Genomic DNA, 20,222 nt, shown 5'->3' with positions numbered 1-20,222 from the left:
TTCTCCCAGTTTTGTTCCACCAAGCTGATGATGATAATGAAATTTAGAGAAACATAACAAGAAATAATGAAGTCATAAATTTTGGAATTAAATATGGTAAGTTACTGATATTATAGTCAGACGTTTTTCAGTAGTCGACTTTAATTTCAGATAAACAAAGACCAGTGCAGAAAGTCAGACACATGAGATTCTTACAGCAGTAAGAAGTTTGTGTCTGCTTAGGTCTTTTCAATTTTTCTTTATGTCCACCAGGAGGCTGGGCCAGGGCATCAATACTGAATCATCTGGGGATTTTTAAGGATGCTTCATCAATAAAATGTGTCATCCAGATACATCTCCTGGTTCAAAAGAAGCAATAACTGATGGCATCACTTTCTCTTAGCAGTGGGGAAAAAAAGTCACTGGTGACTTTTTTATGAAGACCAAAGCCATGGTTAAAAGCATGCTTAATATAATTTTTGAGGTTAGAATTGTAAAATGCACTTGAATGTAAGTGGCTGTGAAAATAAGTGTGTCTGTCTGGTTTGAGGTGTTCTAGGAGTTAAGAGAATGAATAACAAGAGCAAATATTTACATTTTGGATTTTCTGATAATTTTGAAGAGCTAAAGATATGTAAATTAAAGCATGAATGGTGTGGCCATCCGATAAAATGGAATAACTTGGAGATTTCAGCAGAAGTTTCATTGGAAAAGTCTCCTCACATCCATGTAAATCTTCTGTGCTGTCCAACTGCCATTGGCACCTAAAATTGTTCTGAACCCTGTATGATTATGCAAAATTCTCTTTATGCTTTGAAGGGGTCATGTGTGCTTGGGCTGACTAAGCCTGAAAATATTCCACCAAAAAGCTGGAGCACTAAGTGCTAGTAAACTTAGCGCTCTCCTGCCAAGTCCAAGTAGATGTTTGTTGGGTTTTTTTTGTTTGGTTGGTTTTTTTTTTTTTTAAATGTCTTGCCCAGCTTAATGAATGGTGGCTCTAGAAATTTCTCTGGAAAGAGGGGATGAGATATTTTTCATCATAATGAGGGTGTTCCCCCTCTCAAATAAGGAGTGTCTCAAGTGGTCCTGTGAGAGAATAGTGTAGTGTCAATTGCAGAGCGGCGGCAGGACCCTTATTTTTTTGTTAGTCAAGGCTTTACTTTTCAACTTCCTTTTCCCAAATAAACTCATTTGGAACTACATTTAATTTAAAAAAAAAAAAAAATCAATAAAGGAGGGGGACTTCTTTTGACTTCATCCTGAGGTTTTGCATACCTATAGGTAAAAGTATTTTTTCTGTTTAATTTTGTTTGGCAGGGGAAGGGGTGCACTGTGTTGTTTTTTTGGGCTTGTTTGGTTGTTTTTGTCGTTTGGGGGGTTTTTTATGTAATGAATTAATGCAGTTCTTGTGCCCGAGGCACGAGCTCTGGTGTGGCCTCAATCAGAGCGAGTCCAGCTGCGTTCTTCTGTGCATTGCAGAAGCGACCTCAGCATCAGGAAAAGAGCTGCTGGCTGGGCTAGCTGCCTTCTGTGCAGAGGGAACATGGCAGGAGCCGATGGGATCGGCTCACGTTAGCTCGGAGACAAAGGAAGAGAGAGGCTGTTCTGGTCTGACTTCTAACAGGTTTAATGTCAGAAGTTTTGCAACCCAAACGAGCTCCGAAGGGATGGAATGTGATGGGATATGATGGGAATGATGGGACTCTCCCTTGAGGCTTGTCCTCCGTTTTATAGAGAGTTTGAAAACCATGGCGAAAGGGGAAAACAACCAATGAGTTACAAGCCAGGGGGAGGATACAATTTAACAAGAACCACTGGGGCGGGGGGAACCGAGAGGTGGGAGTTATAACAAAGAACCAATGAACAACCAAATAACCGAGAATTTTCCCTAACTGGGGGAGGCAGCTTGGACCCGGGCACTGCCCAGGGGGTGCGGCTTAGGCTTCTGAGCCGCCCCTCGACCCACCCTCTGAGTCTGCCTCTTCGGGAAACTCAATCCAGGAGATGGGCTGGGATTGATTGGCATCTCGCTGCCCCAGCCCCGCAGTGGGCTGGGTCACCGCAACGATGAATCAAGCAATGCCTAGGCGTCTTTTTAAAGCTTACATTTTATTTCAGTGAAAATGGGCTCCTTTTTTTGAGCAACTAAGAGAAAATAGAAACCTTGGTTTAAATGTTTCTTGTCTGATACAGAAATTCAACCAAGATGTCCAGCCATATTGGAGTATTTTAAGGGGCATCTCTCTCTGTCACTTCTGCGAAACCTCTTAAGGACTGGTTATGACATTTCTTTGAGGGATGAGGCACGAGGTTCAGCCTCTGCTTTGACTCAGACTGAACTGTAAATTCTTCATATATCAGGTGAATTGCTCTTGGGTTTATAGTTCATTTGCTTCACATTTTTTGGCATTGTAACTAGTTCAAAAAGAGTAATGATGTAAAATTGTTTATTGTATTTAAGAGAGCCAAGTTGAAAATTCCCTGATCCTACAGCATGGTAGTCATAAGAAATACATCATGTCTTAACATTCAGGACTTTTACTAGCCATTCAACAGAGTGCCTTCACAGCAGTCCTACAGTGAAATGTGTTATTTAAGTCAACAGTACTTACTTCTGTTGAGTATTTACAGGGACTCTCAGGCAAAGCTGGAACTTGTGACAGAGCTGAAATTAAATTCAGCCCAGCACAGAGGGCAACAGCCCAAAATGTAGCACTTATTGTTCAAATGGGTAGAATTTATCTTTAGTGAGTCATTTCCAGCTAGAGACCATAATTTAACATTAACTGAATATCATCTTCAATATCAGGTTGAAAAGTATCATTTCTCAAAGAATGAGAGAGTGAACAACGCCTGTATAGTTTTAGATTGTAAATAACAAGTGCATTGTCTCTAACAGAGATCATGTATCAGTAGTGTCAAAAAGAGATTAATTCCCTCATTTACCTCCACTGAGCGATTGAAGCCAAGATTTGCAAGCCTAAATAGCTGCAAGTAGTTCTAGCCTGGTTTTTAAAGCTGATGCTCTCCTAGCTTGTTGGCTTTATTGAATGCACAGCATTTCTGAATTGGAGACTGATCGTGCTAAAACTCCTAAGTGAGCTTTTCTAGGGGCATTAGCATTGGTTGGTTGTGAGGTGCTGTGGGGAGGATGACCCAACTCTTGGAATTCCATATCTGAGGGGCTATCTTGGGTAAAAATTCTGAGTCATTGTGCAATTATATTTTCCACATGACACCAAACACTACACTGGCACACAGAACATGTCCAGTAGCTTTCGGTGCATCTTCTTCCTCCTCCATCATTTTGAGTAGTGTGTGGTTAAATCTCCTAGAATGCAATCAATCTCTCAAGATGATGATCAGCAGGTTCATTGGTTAAATTTGGTCTGGGCTCTCTGTAGTCGATTATAAACCTTTGCACTAAAAAAGGCAGGCACAGCCTCTGCCACTTAAATTAATAAAAAGTCCCATCCTTCTGTCCTTTACTGCAGTAATTTAAAACTTTGACCCAATCAACCCCTGAATGCAAATGAGTGAGCAATCTGGAGAAGCAGAGTGTTGATCCAGTCAATCTACAGCCATTTTCAGAGCAGATTTTAAAGATGTACGTGACATTGGCCATTAGTGAGCCAGAAAAGATGAATGGGCCAATAAACGAACATATTTCACTTCTTTCATCTGCCAAGATGAAACATCATCTTGGTGTTCGGCTGCTTTTTGTTGTTTGGTCTTTTATTTTCTTAATTTGCACGACAGTATTTTGAAAGGCATGCTATCAATCCTTTAATTGACTTTTCTAAAGAAATATTTTTTCCAATAAGTTCCCTTGAGTGGGTTGGTCTTGAGGATTTTGGTCTTCTTAAAGTCTTTCCTTTATAACTCATTAAAAAGATTTTGATTTGTAAAGATATTGTCTATAAGACAATTTAGAAAACAAATAGAGAAAATGAATATTTAACACTGAGGTTTAAAAATTAGAGTGACTGAGCTAGTAAAATTAACTATCCAGAAAAAAAAAAAAATCCACTTAGGTTTTTCTTTTTCCAGTTTAGTTACATACACAATTGCTTTAGGTATTTTGTGAAAGTTCAGAGTAATTTTTAGCAGTGTGTGTGAATTTTGTTGAAAATGAACAGTTACTTTCAGTCATTATAGAAGTCCAGACTATGTCTGAGAGAGCAAAACACGTCTTTGCAATAATTAATAAATTATCTGACACCTGTCAACAGAGAAAAAAGGAAATAAGCAGCCTATTGTTGTGGCAGTGTTATTTTTGCAGATGCTTCTTGCAGTTTTCTTCTGAAAAAAATATGAATGTTTCTTTTTAGATATTATCCGTTGGACAGTGCACTATCCAAGTAAATTAAAATAGGATTTTAGTTTAAGAAACAGTTTTGCACTAGGAGTAAAAAGATCTAGCAGTATTGGCGACAAATTCCTTTGGGTTATGTTGTTTTGTTTTCAGAGCAACTGGGATTTTATTTTACTTTCTTGTTTGGAATGATTTAGTTCATTATTATGAGTTTTCTTCATGGTACTTTATGGTGTTTTGATCAGCAATTTATCTTGGGGCCTTAAAACATGTGTTCATTTATGTGTTTAGCTGACCAGCTGCCTTCCCTTTTTTCCTTTTTCCAGTGTGACATTAAAATGGAGTGATTCCTAGCAAGGATCTTTTAGCGGAAAACGCATCTTACTCCGTGTGATGCTAAACTCTTGCCTTTTCACAGCGGTCTCTACCCCTTTCCCCTGCCCCATCTCCCAGCAGAGGTAGAGCAGCCCCCCTCTGTGCTCACCAAGCCCCAGTCATCCCCCCGCCTCCTCCCCACAAAGAGGTGAAGTCCCCTGAGTCTGTAATTGCCAGGAGATGAAGCGATGATGGGGAGTGATCACAGTCAATAGCTTTGATTAACAATAAGGTGGAAAATTAGCAATGCTAGCATTCAGCTCCCCTGCCTTCCCATCCCCATATGCTCCCCGCAGCCTGTGCTGGCTGGTTAGCAGGGTGGCCACTGTGCCTGGCGGGCTGCAGAGTGACACTGGGAGTGGGCAGAGGGGGACAGCGGGCAGCTTTCTGGGGACACTGTGGACAATGCTCCCGGCCGTGTCTCTCCAGGCTCCGCCACGCAGGCGGGGGAAGGACGAGGTGTGCCGTGTGCTGGCACTGTGGCTCTTGCTGTCATTTGTGGATTTAATTGTGTCTGGACGTGTTGTGATCAAAATGGCAACTACTGTTACTCCTGTGACCCCATCAGCAGCTCTGGTGTTGTTTCCGACAGACTCCGAAGACCTAGAGAGGGGGAACGACAGCGGGACACCACTCCCCACCTCTGATAACGGCGACAATTCACTGGGCTACACAGGTAGAGTGCACCTTTCCCAAATATTCCTGACTGCCTCCTTCTGACTCTTTCCACCTACATCTGCCATTGCCACCTGTACACGTTCTTTTAATCATCTTTGCTAGCTGGCTCTCTTTCACCATCACCTTTAGAAGTTCAACGTTGTTAGTACTGTTGGGAAATACTGTTGTGTCTTTTAACTAACCAAGATGACTGTCCCTGTGTATGTTAGTACATGTCAATGATTCAAATGTTTAAATTTGCCTTGTTGAGACAATGCAACTATTATTTTCCTTTGAACTGTATATATTAGTGCATGAGGAAATATATAATCTCAAAGAAATTTTTCCAAAGACCTAGGGGATTTTTCCACATGTTTATTTGGGGATTTTTTTTTTGCTTTGTTTCTATTATAAACAAAAGTAAAATACATTGCAGCAGGGAAGAAAACCCAAATGAGACTAAACTGTGATTGGAGAAGAGTATGTTTCATTGACTTCTGCTTTGCATAAACTAAAGAAATGTGTCTCTAGGCCAAATAAGAAAAGCCACAGAATAAGCAGCACCATACAGCAGTGATCCCTGAGGAACCCAATTCTGTAACTCTTCTGCAGCCTGAAATGTTACCCAGCTCCAGGAGTCACTGACCACAGCCCAGTCTCATCTGCAGTCACGGGTTTTCATGAACAGCTGGTGGTCCAGTGTGACTCAGATATTCCTAAATGAGACAGTCTTGCAGGGTACAAGAAGAGGATAGGCAGGTATATAAGATAGAGAGTGAGAGAGAGAGAGCAATTTGTCTATTCAAAAAACTTCAGTTCCTGTTATATGCCACTTATAGTGATTGCAGCTTTCATCACCTACCCCTCACAATCATCTCTGCATGTGGTTTAAAACCTTGACACATAATTTTATTTCAATTTAAAATACTTTTTATTTTTTTCTAAAAAGGTAAAAAAAAAAATAAAGCAATACAAATTTCCTCTCAGTCAAGATAGGTGCCTTTTTAGGAAAACATAGCATGAATCCTGCTGCATGTGGATTATTTCGACTTTTCTACCTTCTGAATATTCCTATTAATTTTGTTCTAAATTCTCTCCCTTGCACTTTCCAAGTTTGTGACATGTACATTCTCTGGTGCATATGGGATCATCATATTGACAAAATATATCTTAAAGAATGGATTTTTCCTCACTGTAAGTTAGGTTTTTGCTTTCAGAAAACAGGGCTGAGAACCCTGATCCCTGGGTCTTGTGTTTAAACAGCCACTAATTTACTTGGAACAGCGAGTCAGAGTCTTTTAATAAAAAACTGGCTTAGTTTTACCTGAAGATGAGCAATCAGTTCCCCTCCAGCCTTCTCACCCATCCCTGGCCCGGGGCTGGTGCTCGACAGCCTCCCACCTTCCCAGGAGACAGGAGAGGGGCCCTGTATGCGCTCTCCAAAATCTGCCTTAGGCACAAGAGCAACGGGGGTAAGAATTTAGAGGGAGACCCCATCATGTTTCCCCCTGGAGAGGGGCTGGAGGTTTGATGCAGGCCCTGCCATGACAAGTGCCCTGGGTGGGTGATGGCAGGCAGAGGGTGCAAGGGCTGCAGGCAGTCCTACTCCAGTAGTTAAGGCAAATAAGGCAGTGTTAAGACAAATCTCCTCTCTGAGCCTGGGGGCATGGGACAATGTCCCGAGCAGAGCACAGACCCTTCTGCATATGTCCACCCCTGAGGATCCTTCTCCCATACCAAGGTGCACACGAGCAGCTGGGCATCCCAGGAAAGGCCTCTGCAGGATGTTGCAGCTGTTTAACCTGCCTCTCTGGGACTAATGGGGTCATTTGAGAGGACTGACAAAGTCAACCCCTGGTCTAGTAGCTCCCCAGAGGCTCCACTTCTTAACTCCAGGCCATATTTTAATAGGCATTTTCCAAGTAGGCACAAAAGTCAGGATCAAGTTAGAAGCAAACACAAGCTGAACAAAACAAAAATTAAAACCTAGAAGGTGACTGGTTTTGTTTAATTGGAGATTTTGTGCCTCTATTTGAATGAAAGACCAAGTTTTTCATGTTTAAAGATTTAATGATCCGGTATTTTTTCTCCACTATGTAATAGTAATCAGTAACACTATGTGTGTTTACCTGGGTCTATATGGAAAAAACCTGAGATATTTACTAAAATTAGTCCAACAGGTTTCTGTAGTAATCTGTAAGAGATTTTAAAAATAATATTCATTGGAATTCAACCTTATAAGTAAAGTTACTTTTTTTTTTTTTTTTCCCCCCCAATTGTGGGCTCATTCATATGGGCGTTATATGGAATTCCTGGATTTTACAGAAGTATTCGTCGATCATTTTTGTTCTCTCTTATCTTTAGAATTCTATTCTCCAGAAGGAAAGCCATTCCAGAAGCTTGTTTGTACTGAAAATTCTCTGACTCTCCTAAAATCACTTGGATTAAGTCTGGGATGTCTGGGGTGAAATAAAGAGCAGTTTATTTTTCAATCATGTTTCTATCTTCAGGTGGTGCCTGAATGGACAAAACGCACACAAGCTGGTAACTGCTGTCATACCATAGGATTGTACATTTTTGCTCATACTGAGAGCACTGACACATCTGCAGGGCATGTCTTCCATTCCATAGAAGTTTAGCTGCGAGGTATAGAAACGAAATGTTCTCTTGTATGGGAAGTTTCAGGATTAGAGATTATAACTTTTTCCTACATCTTTTTCTTTCCCTAGACATTTCTCATGGTGAATATATGCAGCTGTTTCGTACTGGTTTTAAGTGGATGTACATGACTCATAGGGAGGGTTTCAGTGTGCTCTCCTAAAGCCCCCTTTATCACTATTATTCATTCTCCTAAATCACTAAGCCAGGAGAATTTTTGGTGTCCCATTAGGTTTTGTTGTCTCCACCGTGGATGTGAGCACTTGATTTGAGAAGTAGCCTCACACCAAACAGTAAACTCATCAATTTCAGGGGGGTAAGAGGACATGGAAACCCAAAATGTTTCAGATAAAGTCTGAAGTTGTTAATACATTTCAAGACTGTTACAGCAGGGAAATGGTGAACTCCTATTTGATTTTTCATGATTCTCGATATGTTATAGGACTGAACTCTAGATTTTTTTTAGTCATTACAGTAAAGTGACATCCAGTAGATGTTACTCTTTTTATAGATCATCAGGGTTTTATAATCAAAATAATTATTAATAGTTATTAACTGTAGACACAGCTCAAGAGGCTTTATATGAATCTATGTTAAAGATGATCACTTTCAAAAAGCATTTGTAACATGCATAAGTAGGGGCTGAATAAATCACAGAATCAAGAAAAGAAGTTCAGCCACTAAGGATTGTTCCATATGCATGACACTGATATTAGACTGAAGGAGTTTATAAGAAGGTTTTTTCCTGCATATTTAATACCAGAGAAATACTAAAGAATAATAAAAATAAAAAAAAAAAAAATAAAAGCTGATGTGATCCCATTGGCAGCATGTTAAAAATGCTAGATGTAGTTGGATTGATTCAGCAAATAATTTAGAGTTAAAAAATCTAAGAACTTTTAACTGTAACTTTATCAGTTTAAATAATTGAGGCAGGAAGATTACCTTGTCTGCATCTTCACAAAAGATCACTTTTACAGTGTCAAGGTCAGACTGGAAAATAATTGCATACTTAAGATGTGTAACAGTAAAAGTCTGAATACCTATTTAAACCATGTGGGTAGAGAACAGGCCAAATCACAGTGAGATTCAATAGGATAAAAGCATATGAGTTAGATATTTTGTGTTGTATTTAATTTGTCCTAAGGAAGACACCCAAAGTAGCTTTCTAAAATGCTGCATGAGCACGCTTGTTTCTCTTCCTACAGAGCTTACAGGGACGTTGGATGACTAGCAGTGATGTAGATACTTTAAAATGATTGCAAGTAATTTCACGTCCCCAGCAGCTTGGATCCAAGTTCAGAAAGGTGAGGCAGGTTATAGGAGTGTGCACCAGAGAATATAATGACATTTAATTTGATCACCAAAGGAAGGCAGGGGAATGGAAGATGCAGGTAGGAATTCAGTTCTTTGTCAGGTTTAGGCGGTGGAGATTTGGATAGGTATTTTAGAGGTGAAAGAAGCTCTAAAGTTACCAATAATTGTTTTTTGTTTTTTTATTTTTAATTTAAATCCTGAAGAAAAGAATAGGGGCAAACAGAAGAGGGAAAGAATCAAGGAAAAAGATCTAGCAGAGTTGTCACTGTATATCAGAGAAAGAATATGGAAAACCATCTGAATAAGATACTGGAGGAACTCAGGGGATGGAGAATTTAGAAACAAACACCATAGAAGAAATGCCTTTAAAAACATCAGGATTTCCAAGAGAAGGGCTTGTAGTTAGTCACCAAATGGAACAGATGAAGTGTTGAGTGATGTCCTGTAGTTCTGGAGAAGCTTTGAGAGACACAACTCTGCAGCAGGGAGTAAGGAAACCTGACAAGCATAGGATAAAACCATCTTGACTAAAGCTACTAAACATATTTCTCTGTTTGATATTTACTGTTAGAGCAGATTTTCAAGAAAAGACTAAACTAATTAATATTTCCACATCAAATATCACATGTGGTGTGCCAGCCATAACAGTAAAGAAAATGTTTCCTCTTGGCTCACAGGCTTCTTGTTTCCTCCCCAAGAGTGCAAAGGCAGTAGGTGTCAAGTATGAGCCTCAGTTACTTTCCACATAATCAATGGCTGCAAAGTAATCTCTGAGATTGCATTGTGCTGTGCTATTGAAGTGTGTGCATGCAGGATATCCCAGGAAGTAGCACATTTCCTGTTAAATCAACTGTGACATAAATATTGGGGATCATTTAACAGATCACAGAGTATTGCTTGTGCTACAGCGACCAGAATGATGGCTTGTTAAATTAACGCTATACAGTCAAACAGTTGCAGGCAAGGATCACCACTCCTCATTAAGTAGAGTTGTGACTTTTTAAAGGGATATTTCCAAATACTTTTCTATTCCTAGTTTTCTCCAACGACTCTTCCAGTATGCAAAGAAATCCTGTGGTTCCCAACGGCGACCCAAAGTTAGTCTTCAATTTTTTTCTCCCTGATTTTAATCATGAAAATATTTTGGTGATATTCTTTTGTATAACTAAAGACTAATTTTTTTTCTCTCATTGCCTTTCTTCTTTACTACTATGTTGTTATGTCATCAGGAGAATTGTTCTTAGGGGATCACTGCTTGCCCCATGTCAAATAAGACAGGTTTACCTTGGAGAGCATTTTAAGAAATGAAGGGGAGCTCCATCTTCATTTCATGGCCATGTCTGAGACATTTCTTCCATTTTGTTCAGTTATTTTGCATAGCTTATGCTCTGTATTAGTGGGTGCTTGTTTTGAAGAGTGGTAGTTCAGGAAACCTGTTCAAGAAAACATTTCTTTGAAATCAAAGGCAGAAGTCTACACTAATAGTTACCCTGTGAGAAATTGAAGTATGTTTCAGGTTTTTTTTCCTGATTTTTTTTTTTTTTTAAGATTAGTAGAGGTAGTAAAAGTATATACAGATTTTGTGTCTGAGAAGAAGAGTGGAGAGGAAAAAAAGCTGTGATATGCAACAGGATGAGAAATAAAAATGTTGGAAAGAAATATATGCTATTTGATATTCCTTCTAAATTATCATCTTTTGTTTAACGTAGAAAAAAAGATCAATATTGGGGACAAAAACCACACGGCAAAAAGTGGTTTGGCTAATGGGTTGTAAATAGTGATGGATGAAGGTGTAGGTTGCAGAGTGTGGATATGTTTGATTTGGAGGAGGCTGTAATTTTGGATGGGAAGCAGGTAGCTAGTGATATCTGAACAAAACAAAAACCTTATTTCCACACAAAAATTCCAAGTGAGCTATTGGCATCTCTCATGTTGCACTGCATTCATCGTGGCAACCACCTGTAGAGAAAAACAAACACTTGCACTGCTGAACCAACAGATAGCTGACAGGGCTGAATGAATCACAAGATCAGATAGCAGCAACATTAATTTATTTGCAGTCACAGAATCCTTATTGCTAGTGGCAATACACAGTAGATTTCAACTTGACTTTTACATCTCAGAATATGTACAAAGTTTGCAGTTTTCCCAGACCTTCTCTTTTTAAAAACTTGCTAACTGAGCAAGCGTGCTCTTGAGTCACTGGGAGAATGAACATAAAGCCCCATGATACCAATTTTACAAAGTTACTTCTTAGAGTTCATCTGCAATCTAAATCCAGGAACAGATGGGTACTGTTATGCCTATTAAAAAAAAAAAAATAAAGAGGAAAAAAAATCCCCTGCTCTTGTCTATCAGCAAAGCTCTCTGTTCCCAGTGTCAATCTAAACAGTCAGAAAAGTCCTTTCAGTTTTATCCTTCTTTTTGCAGGCATTCTTCTGACACAGATACTGAGGATTGCCTATCAATGAGAGCAGGCAACATTGATATTGAGGCAATATTAATTTAATCAAAACACATATTAGCAATATTGGAGCACAAATAGTCCCAGTTACATAAATCTTGCATTGCCAATTTTTATGAAAAATTTACAGAAAATCTCCTCCTCCAAATATTGTGTTAAATTTCAAGGCAGAGTTTTTATTAAAACAGGAAGCTACAACAATGTCTCATGCTTCTCAATCAGTGAGGGCCAAAATATTGTGTGAAGAATTTGTCTCATACTGACTTTAGCAGCAGAAAATGCCTCTATATAGTTGAGGTGGTAGGAATTTTTCTAAACACCCATATCTCAGGAAGTTTAATTTGAGCTTGAGAAGGTGCAGGAAAGAGCTATTAAAATAGTTAGGGAATAGCTTATTTTAATGGAGGCCTTAATGAAGGGGAGATGTGACTGGAATTTGTTGCCAGCTTTGTGATTTTAGAGAACAAACAGAAAAAAAGCACACTGCTTATTCAACTTGGAGAAATCTAGTTATTGACAAAGAGCCTATCTTCAAACAGTACTCAAAATGTGGGCTTTTATAATAGGGGATTCTAGGCTTTTATTCATATTACCACTTGACAAAAGATGAAGCACCTAAAAAATGGGTGTTAGTTAATTTAGGATTGAAATTTAGGATGTGATACAGGAGCAGATTCTAGAGCATTTCTCAGCCAGGAGTTTGAAATCTCCTTTCCAAATATTTAAATTTGTGATAGGCTATGAGAGGCTGTGCATACTTGATTTGATTCTCCAGGATGAGCATTTTAATCTTGAGTTCGTGTGTTCCTAATTAATTATGAGACAAGTAATATCAAAATAAAATGCATTCACAGCATATTATAGTTTCTCTTTTCCATTTGGGCTGTCACAGACAGGAACCCCTGGAGTTGATGAGAGGATTTCTGCTGAGGGCCTCCTAGTAAGACCAAAGACAGAGCAAATTACCCTCAGACACTGCTGTCAGTTCAGTGAATTAAGTATGCAAAGCAATTTGTGAAGATGTTCTGAAGTGCAAATTTCTGCCACTAGGTCAAAAGAGTATGAATTATCACAGGATGAGCAAGGTAAGAGGACATCATTCCCCATCTTCATCAGGGTGTTAGACAAGTTAGTCTTTGATTTTAGTCAGGCAAATTGTTTTATTTAAAGAAGCAGGAAGTTAGTAATGGACATGATTACATTAAATGAATAGCAATGAAATGCCCTGCATAGATGACAGCATTAATTTATTGTGTCTACAATAATGCGCTTTCATGAGTAGTACAGGAAAAGAAAAACACTGAAATTAATTTTCTATAATTTAGGTATTAGCATTGTTGGTCATTTATCATAATAATTACTGTATAGGATCGGGGATGTACAGGCTAATTCAGGTTGGAAGTAATGACTGGAGGTCTCAAGTCCAACTTGCTGAACAAGCAGGGTCAGGTATGAGGTCAGACCAGTCTGCTCAGGACTTCACCCAGTTAGGTCTTGAAAACTTCCAAGAACAGAGCTGGCACAGCCTCTCTGGGCAGCCTGCTCTCCTGGCTGCCTGTCCTCATAGGGAAACAATTTCTCCTGTTCAGTCTGAACCTCTCTTGCTTTGACTTATGCCTGTTGTCTCTTGTCCTGCCACGGACCACTGTGAAGAGCAGGTCTCCATCTGCTCAGTGATCCCCCCACCCCGTTAGTAGAGGCAGGGAGGCTGTGCTGTGGCTCTTCAGTCCCCCTGGAATTGCCTCTTCCCAGGCTAAGCAAGCCCTGGTTCCTCAGCCTCCCAGCTCCAGCCCTGAGCATCCTACTTGGCCCTTTGTTGAACTCAACCCAGTTTGTCAGTGAGTTTACTGGGAGGCCCAAACTTGGATGTAGTACTCCAGGTGGGTGCTGAGTAGAGGGGTATAATCCCACTCCTTGATGTACCCCTGTGCACTGCCACAGCCCAGGATGTGCTGGCCATCCCTGCTGCCAGGCCAGGCTGAACTTGCTGCTGGCCCAGAGCCTGAGGGCCCTCCCAGCAGAGCTACTCCCCAGCCTGTATGGATGCAAGGGGGTCTTTCTTCCTGCCTTCCTTCCTACAGCAGGACTTTGCATCTGTCCTTGTTAAATTTCATTCGGTTCCTCTTGGCCCATTCCTCCAGCCTGGCTCCCTGCAGGCAGCAGCCCTGCAGTTGGACATGTGGACTGGTTTCCCCAGCTTGGTTTTGCCTGTCAGCATGAGGAAAGTGCCTTCACTCCCCTCCTCCAGGTGGCTGATAAGGACCTTAAGCAGGTCTCAGGACACACCTGGAGGTCCCTCTTTTGTTCCTGTTCTCCAGGTAGGCTGCAGACCATCAGCCATTGACTTTTGAGATGGTGGGTCATCGAGTTTTTGCTCATCTGGTGGTTCACCCATCCAGACCATAACATCCCTGCTTGGATACAGGAATTTTGTGGAAGACAGTGTTGAACCCGATACTTGGGAGTCTAAAAACACAAATAGTTTAGGATTTCCCATCAAAACTAATCTCCCCTGTTTGCAGTTTTTAACTGGAACTCTTGTCCCCGAGTTAATACATTAACATCTATCAGAAGATCAGTAGTTATTTTTGTCAGAACCCTCTGGAAGTGCTGCCAGACATTTATTTTCAGTGCTTTGTGTATGTGATTCTTGTGTGTCGCTTATCCATAAACCGTAACAACTTGAACCATCACCTACAAGTGTTAAAACATTGTAGAGAGCTTTTCAGAAGGAACTGTATTGATTTTCAGTGACCCTTGTATAAGAAGGGAGACATTTTTGCTGTAGTACAATTTACTGGAGAACATATTATTTATAAGGCTTTTGTCTAATACTTCCTAAAAGGCAGTGAAAAAAATACTACTAAAACTCACTGCTGCTTTCTTTATTGCAGAAAATCCCAAACTATTTTTCACTCCTAAATATAAGCAGAACCCTGGGGGTTTTTTTAACTGTGAGGACTTTGAAATAATGTCTTCCAAATCACTAGCTTTTTTATTAGATTCTCTGCCCCTGCTTAGACTCTTCCTTTACTTCCCATCAGATGATCCCTGTGAGGTAATAAGTTCCAGTTGCTTCATCCTCCTTCCCTTTTCTTTAATTTTATTTTCCTAATTTCATGGTTTGTTTCTGAATAACAATCAGAAAAGGGTTGCATTTTGGCTAAACTTGGAATAGAATAACAGCCCGCTCAAACACTCCTAACTTACCCACTCAAAAAAACACTGAAAAATCATTTTCTGTATTTATTTCTGTCTAATCTTTAGGAGAATAAATTTCCCTGTCTTTTTTATGGAGTAGTGCAAAACCAAATATAAAATTCTCCTTTTTCTTTTAGCAATAAATACTGCCCAAGAGAGACCAAATCACTTTTCAGTAGATTTAAACTTTTGTAGCAAAGTACAATTTTTTCCATTTCAGCAAGGTGTTTTACTTGTGCTCTGGTGTGTAATGAGGCCTTTCATCATTTCATATGTAGATTATTTAATTTTTTTATTAAAAACAAGTGGATATTATTGCAGTCTTTCCATCAATGGAAATTACAAGCTTTGACAGGAAGCTCAAAGGAAAAAGAAGATGAAAGGAACACAAACTTATTGATCAAGTGATTACAAAGTTAGCGTTCTGGATTTCTTCCACAAGCTCAAAAGACAAATTTAACATAAGAGTCTGGTGGGGAGGAAGATGCCTGTTTCACTTGGAAAAGCTAATGTGCAGAGTTCAAGTATTACAGATAGTTTATAGACCATTTTTACTGGTCAGTAAGTACATCACAGAAGGCTGAAAATGGCTTTAGGGTTATTTTTTCCTTCAGGCTCCCAGCTGTTTAATTATATCTTCCAGACCATTATCAGATAGATCAAATAGGAAGCTTATCTGTGAAATATACAGTAGAAATTTGTGGGAATACTGTGAACACTCTTGTGCAATATGCACTCAAATGATTTTCAGTTCTTTAGCACACAGTATCACCCATGAATTAACTGGATTTTTGTGCAAAATTTAGATGCATACATATAAGTACTTCTATTTCTGGCTGTATTAAGGATGAATACAATTATATCTAGAACATGAACAAAAAAACTCAGATAGTATTCAAAAAGAAATTAAATAAACCTGGTAAAAAAAAAAAGAAGTTTTAAAAGAGAGCTGATACAGATACCACACTCAGCATTTGATACACACACACACATGTATTTGGATGGCTTTGCAAGAATTGAAGATTTGGAGGAAGAAAATAAAGTTCTCAGTAGCACAGTGTTTTGATTCCACACAGTTCCTGATGAAAATTCTTATAAATTCAAGATCTTTTGAGGATATACAAGCCACGCAAACAGCCTAATCATCCCAAAGAGGAGACTTCATAATGAAGTGAGAAACGTTCAGAGATGTTTGTTTAGGCAAAGGAGGTGTGCACTTTCTTAACAGATGAGATTACATGTAGCACACAACTAACAGCGGGGTAGTCACAATCTAGGCTTCACTTCAGCACAGCAGCACAGAGAGCCATTTTAACTTATTAAGAATAGACAGTAATGACTTAAAAGTTCACTAGTTTGTAATAATACATGGGGATCTTATCAATGTAGATAGCTACCCAAAGAGAGGGTGAAAAGAGGACAGAGCCAGGCTCTTTTAGTGGTGCTCAGTGACAGAACCAGAGGCAATGGGCACAAAGTGAAACGTAGGAGGTTCTCTGTGAGCATCAGGAGATGTTTTTTCACTGTGAGGATGGCTGAACTGATGGCAGAGGCTGCCCAGAGAGGCTGTGGAATCCCCATCCTTGGAGATAATCAGTAGTCACCTGGTCACAGTCCTGGGCACCCAGCTACAGATGGTCCTGCTTGAAAAGAGGGACTGGACAAGATCACCTTTGTAGGTCGCTACCAAGCTCAATTAGTCTGTGATCCTATAATGTAAAAACTTCCACAGAAAAGAAGCTTTGCAGATCTTAACCTATATGAAGATAACTCTTTTTTTGGCCAAAAATGTTCCTTGAAAAACTAAAACTTATAAGATGTTAGGAACTGCAAGATTATTTGTCTGCCCTTTAAGTCCAGAATGCAGAGGCATTTTCTTTCCAGGAAAAGATGGAAAACATCACTGAGATTAGGAGCTGTTTCCTCTGTCTTCCAGGAGCACAAGCTAGATTTATAGAGCCCTATAACTTATTGAGAGCAATGTGCTTTTGCCTTGCAAGTGTGTTAGGATATGCTTCTCTAGTTCATGTGCTTTATAAACTAATTAATCTATATACAATTTCAATATGTTAATTATAGGCTTATTTGCCTGTATGCACTCAACTGTTTCAGGATAGCTTGTGTCTGTGTTTCTGTGCTTACCAGCATGCTGAATATTGATCCAAACCAAGGCAGCTACAAATATTATCAAGAGAGTAGGGTCTTAGAGGAGAACAGAATAGAGAGGATAAATGATTTATTTCTAATTTAAACTCATGTGATGGTAAATATAATACCTAGAAAGAAAAAACCTGTTGAGATCTCCTTCTTATCTAGGTCTATAAAAGTTCTCTGAAGAGTGAATGGATCTAGTTTTCAAATCTGAATATTAATTCTTTTGTAATACCCAGATGGCATCTTTATGAATTTTCTACTTATTTTGTTGGGAAATGTCCTTGTATTAAGGTTGAGGTCTTTTTGTAGCTGCAGATGCTCTTAAAATCTGCTGTCCAGAAGCTGAACAGAGATAAAGAAAAAGCATCACGACACAGTTATTTTGGCAGCCTGATCAAAGCAGGACGGCTGTATTTAGGCAGACAAGTGTATCAAAGGGATGCAGTTTGAAAAGGCTGAGTTAGCATTCCCCAAACTGTGTCCCTGTGATATGCTCTGCAGTGCTGCTGGCAGAGCACACAGTGCTAGGAAGTGTTGTACATCCGTCAGGACACAGCTTGAACCGAATAGAGTGAGAAATTATGATTCACTACAATCTCTTGCTGCTTATATTAATTTCCCTTTAGCCATAACACATCTGTTCATGGTAAGACTGATCCAATGCCCATCCAAGTACAGTTGAATTATTTCAGCAAGCAGTGGATTCAGTAAATACTATCCATGGGAAGGTTTGAAAAAAAAAAATACTTAAAACTGAGTTAAGAGAATGAGTCCAGCTTGAAAAACACAGGGCTCTAAGTCCTCTAGCAGCTTCTCAAATATAGTTTCCTTCTTTTTTTACCGTGATGTGGAAAGTCCTGTCCCATGATGCATGGAGCATTCCTTAATTAGAGTTTTTTGTTTGCTTATTTATTTGTCTTTTCCAGTAGGGATAAAGAACATTCAGGACTATACTGGACCACTCAAATAGGACAAGAACTCAGATTATATCCAGCCTCTTGTAAAATAATCTGTAGTTTAGAATAAAGTGAAATATTCCAAATAAGTGGAATCTTATATTTATTTTCATCTTACAGAGAAATCAGTGAGTGAAGCAGTGACAATACCCACTACTGTAATGGAGCAGCAGTGGAGAAGAGCTTGAGTGATTAGCTGGTCTTTTCTTTGCAAAAGGACTCCTTACAAATGATTTAGTCAGCATTTCCTTCTGAGTCAGTGAGTTTGGCTTCTTAGTGCCACTACATGAATAGGAGAAAAATGAGAGTCTGGGGGTGAAACTGAAGAGGACTGGAACAGTTTGGATGTTTTCTGTACTTTTTTGTATTTTGTAGAAGTGCAAATAGAAAAGCTAGTTAAGACTCATGACAAATATTGTATGCAGTCATATGGTTTACAGGCTTCTTTATATATATATATTAATATATATATTTATATATAAATATATACTTATACTTTATATATTAAGAATAGTGGCCTATAACAAACAGGTTGCCCATAGAAGTTGTGGATGCCCCATCCTGGGAAGTGCTCAAGGCCAGCTTGGATGGGGGTTTTGAGTATCTTAGTCTAGTGAAAGGTGTCCCTGCCTATGGCAGGGGGTTGGAACTTTATGATGATGATTTTTAAGGAGTCATTAAACCTAAATACTTCTATGACTCTTTGTTTCTATAAATTAAACTCATACACAAGCCATAACTTGACTTGAATTTTCTGTAACATTCAGTGACATTGCTCAAAACAAAGCCTAGAGGGAGTTCTTTTTATTTAGCCAGAGATGACTACTTCTTTCCAACATACGTAAAACCTACCAAAATTCAAATATCTTCATAGTATTTGAATATCTTTTGTTCCCAACACAGTTAAATAACAATTGCATTAAAAAAATGCTATCAAATACTATTCTCATGTCCTTTCTTTACACCATTACTAATAACATCCAACTCTGTCTACATAATTATAATTTTTTGTATTTATAAACTTCAATTTTTTTTTTTTTTTTTTTTAGTAAGAGAGTTAAATAGGAAATTAATCTGGTAAGGTATTTTAAAAGCTCCCAGGGTCACACCCGATGATTGTTGATTCCCTTTGGAGAGACAGCAAGGGTGTGAGTTTCCATATGAATGGTTTCTTGTCTTTTCAAGCTCTAAATAGCTTAAGGCTCACTAATTATACTGGTACTGGGACTACCTTAACAACAGCAAGCATCAGAACATATTTTAGATGGTCAGCACAGAAGAACTAGGTCAGGGATCTCCGGGGATTTCATCAAAAGGTTAGCAAACCTAGCAGCACACCTTGAGCACCAATCACTGAGGCTAATGAGACCCCATTTAAATAGTTTTTCAGGGAATTAGAAAAGATCACCTTCTTTAGGGAAATGAAATCTTACTCTAATACATCTAGTAGTAGATCGTCTCAATTTTTTTTTTTTTTACAAATATTCTCCTTTATCTGTTCAAGGATATTAGATTAATAGAAATACGTAAAATAAGCTGCCATTAGCACAACTAACTCCACTTTCCTGAGACAGAAATGGAAAAAAAAACCTCCACAGATGATCCATTTTCTTTAGAATGGAGTCTATTAATCTGTCTTATTAGCTACTAAATGAAAACAATAACACACCTTTTTTCTTTTCCAAATCAATGAATTCCTTGATTAAGAGCATTCAGAAAATAATCTGAGTGAAGACTAAGTATGTTATTTATGATGTATAAAAATATATAAAATTTTATGCATAAAAATGTATACATTTCATTATCAAGGTTTTTTAAGTGAAGGGTAAAATACTATTTATAAATATATAAAATATATATATAAGAAAAGCATTAACTCTATTAATTTAATAAATTTACTAAATAAAATATTATTTTTAATTGGTCTTCATTTAAAATGCAATAAATAGACCTACCACATAAATATTCTTTAAAATAGTTCCACTGAAGCTGATCCTACAATGTTTCAACATTGAAAGGTCTTTTAGCAAAATCTAAGGATGCAAAAAAATTAGGCCAGCATGCCTTCCATGCTTATCTAATCTGAGAATTATTTCCTATGTGTGTTCTTTCTAATTTAAATTACCTATGGGCAGCACAAGTACCT

General features: G+C 38.7%; 1 protein-coding gene across 14 annotated transcripts in view; it reads left to right on the top strand.

The window, feature by feature from the left end:
• ROBO1 (roundabout guidance receptor 1) overlaps window positions 1-20,222 on the top strand; it is a 654,072-nt gene that overhangs the window by 290,631 nt on the left and 343,219 nt on the right. For all 14 annotated transcript variants that reach the window (XM_069024504.1, XM_069024524.1, XM_069024532.1 and 11 more), the window contains one exon: window positions 5,262-5,345. In XM_069024504.1, the coding sequence (XP_068880605.1) occupies window positions 5,262-5,345 (84 nt within the window). The remainder of the gene's footprint in view (window positions 1-5,261; window positions 5,346-20,222) is intronic.

This window comes from Aphelocoma coerulescens, chromosome 1, assembly GCF_041296385.1.
Source record: "Aphelocoma coerulescens isolate FSJ_1873_10779 chromosome 1, UR_Acoe_1.0, whole genome shotgun sequence".
NCBI classification, from domain to species: Eukaryota; Metazoa; Chordata; class Aves; order Passeriformes; family Corvidae; genus Aphelocoma; species Aphelocoma coerulescens.
Note: the sequence above shows the minus strand (reverse complement) of the source record. Positions and strands in the feature narration are given on the sequence as shown.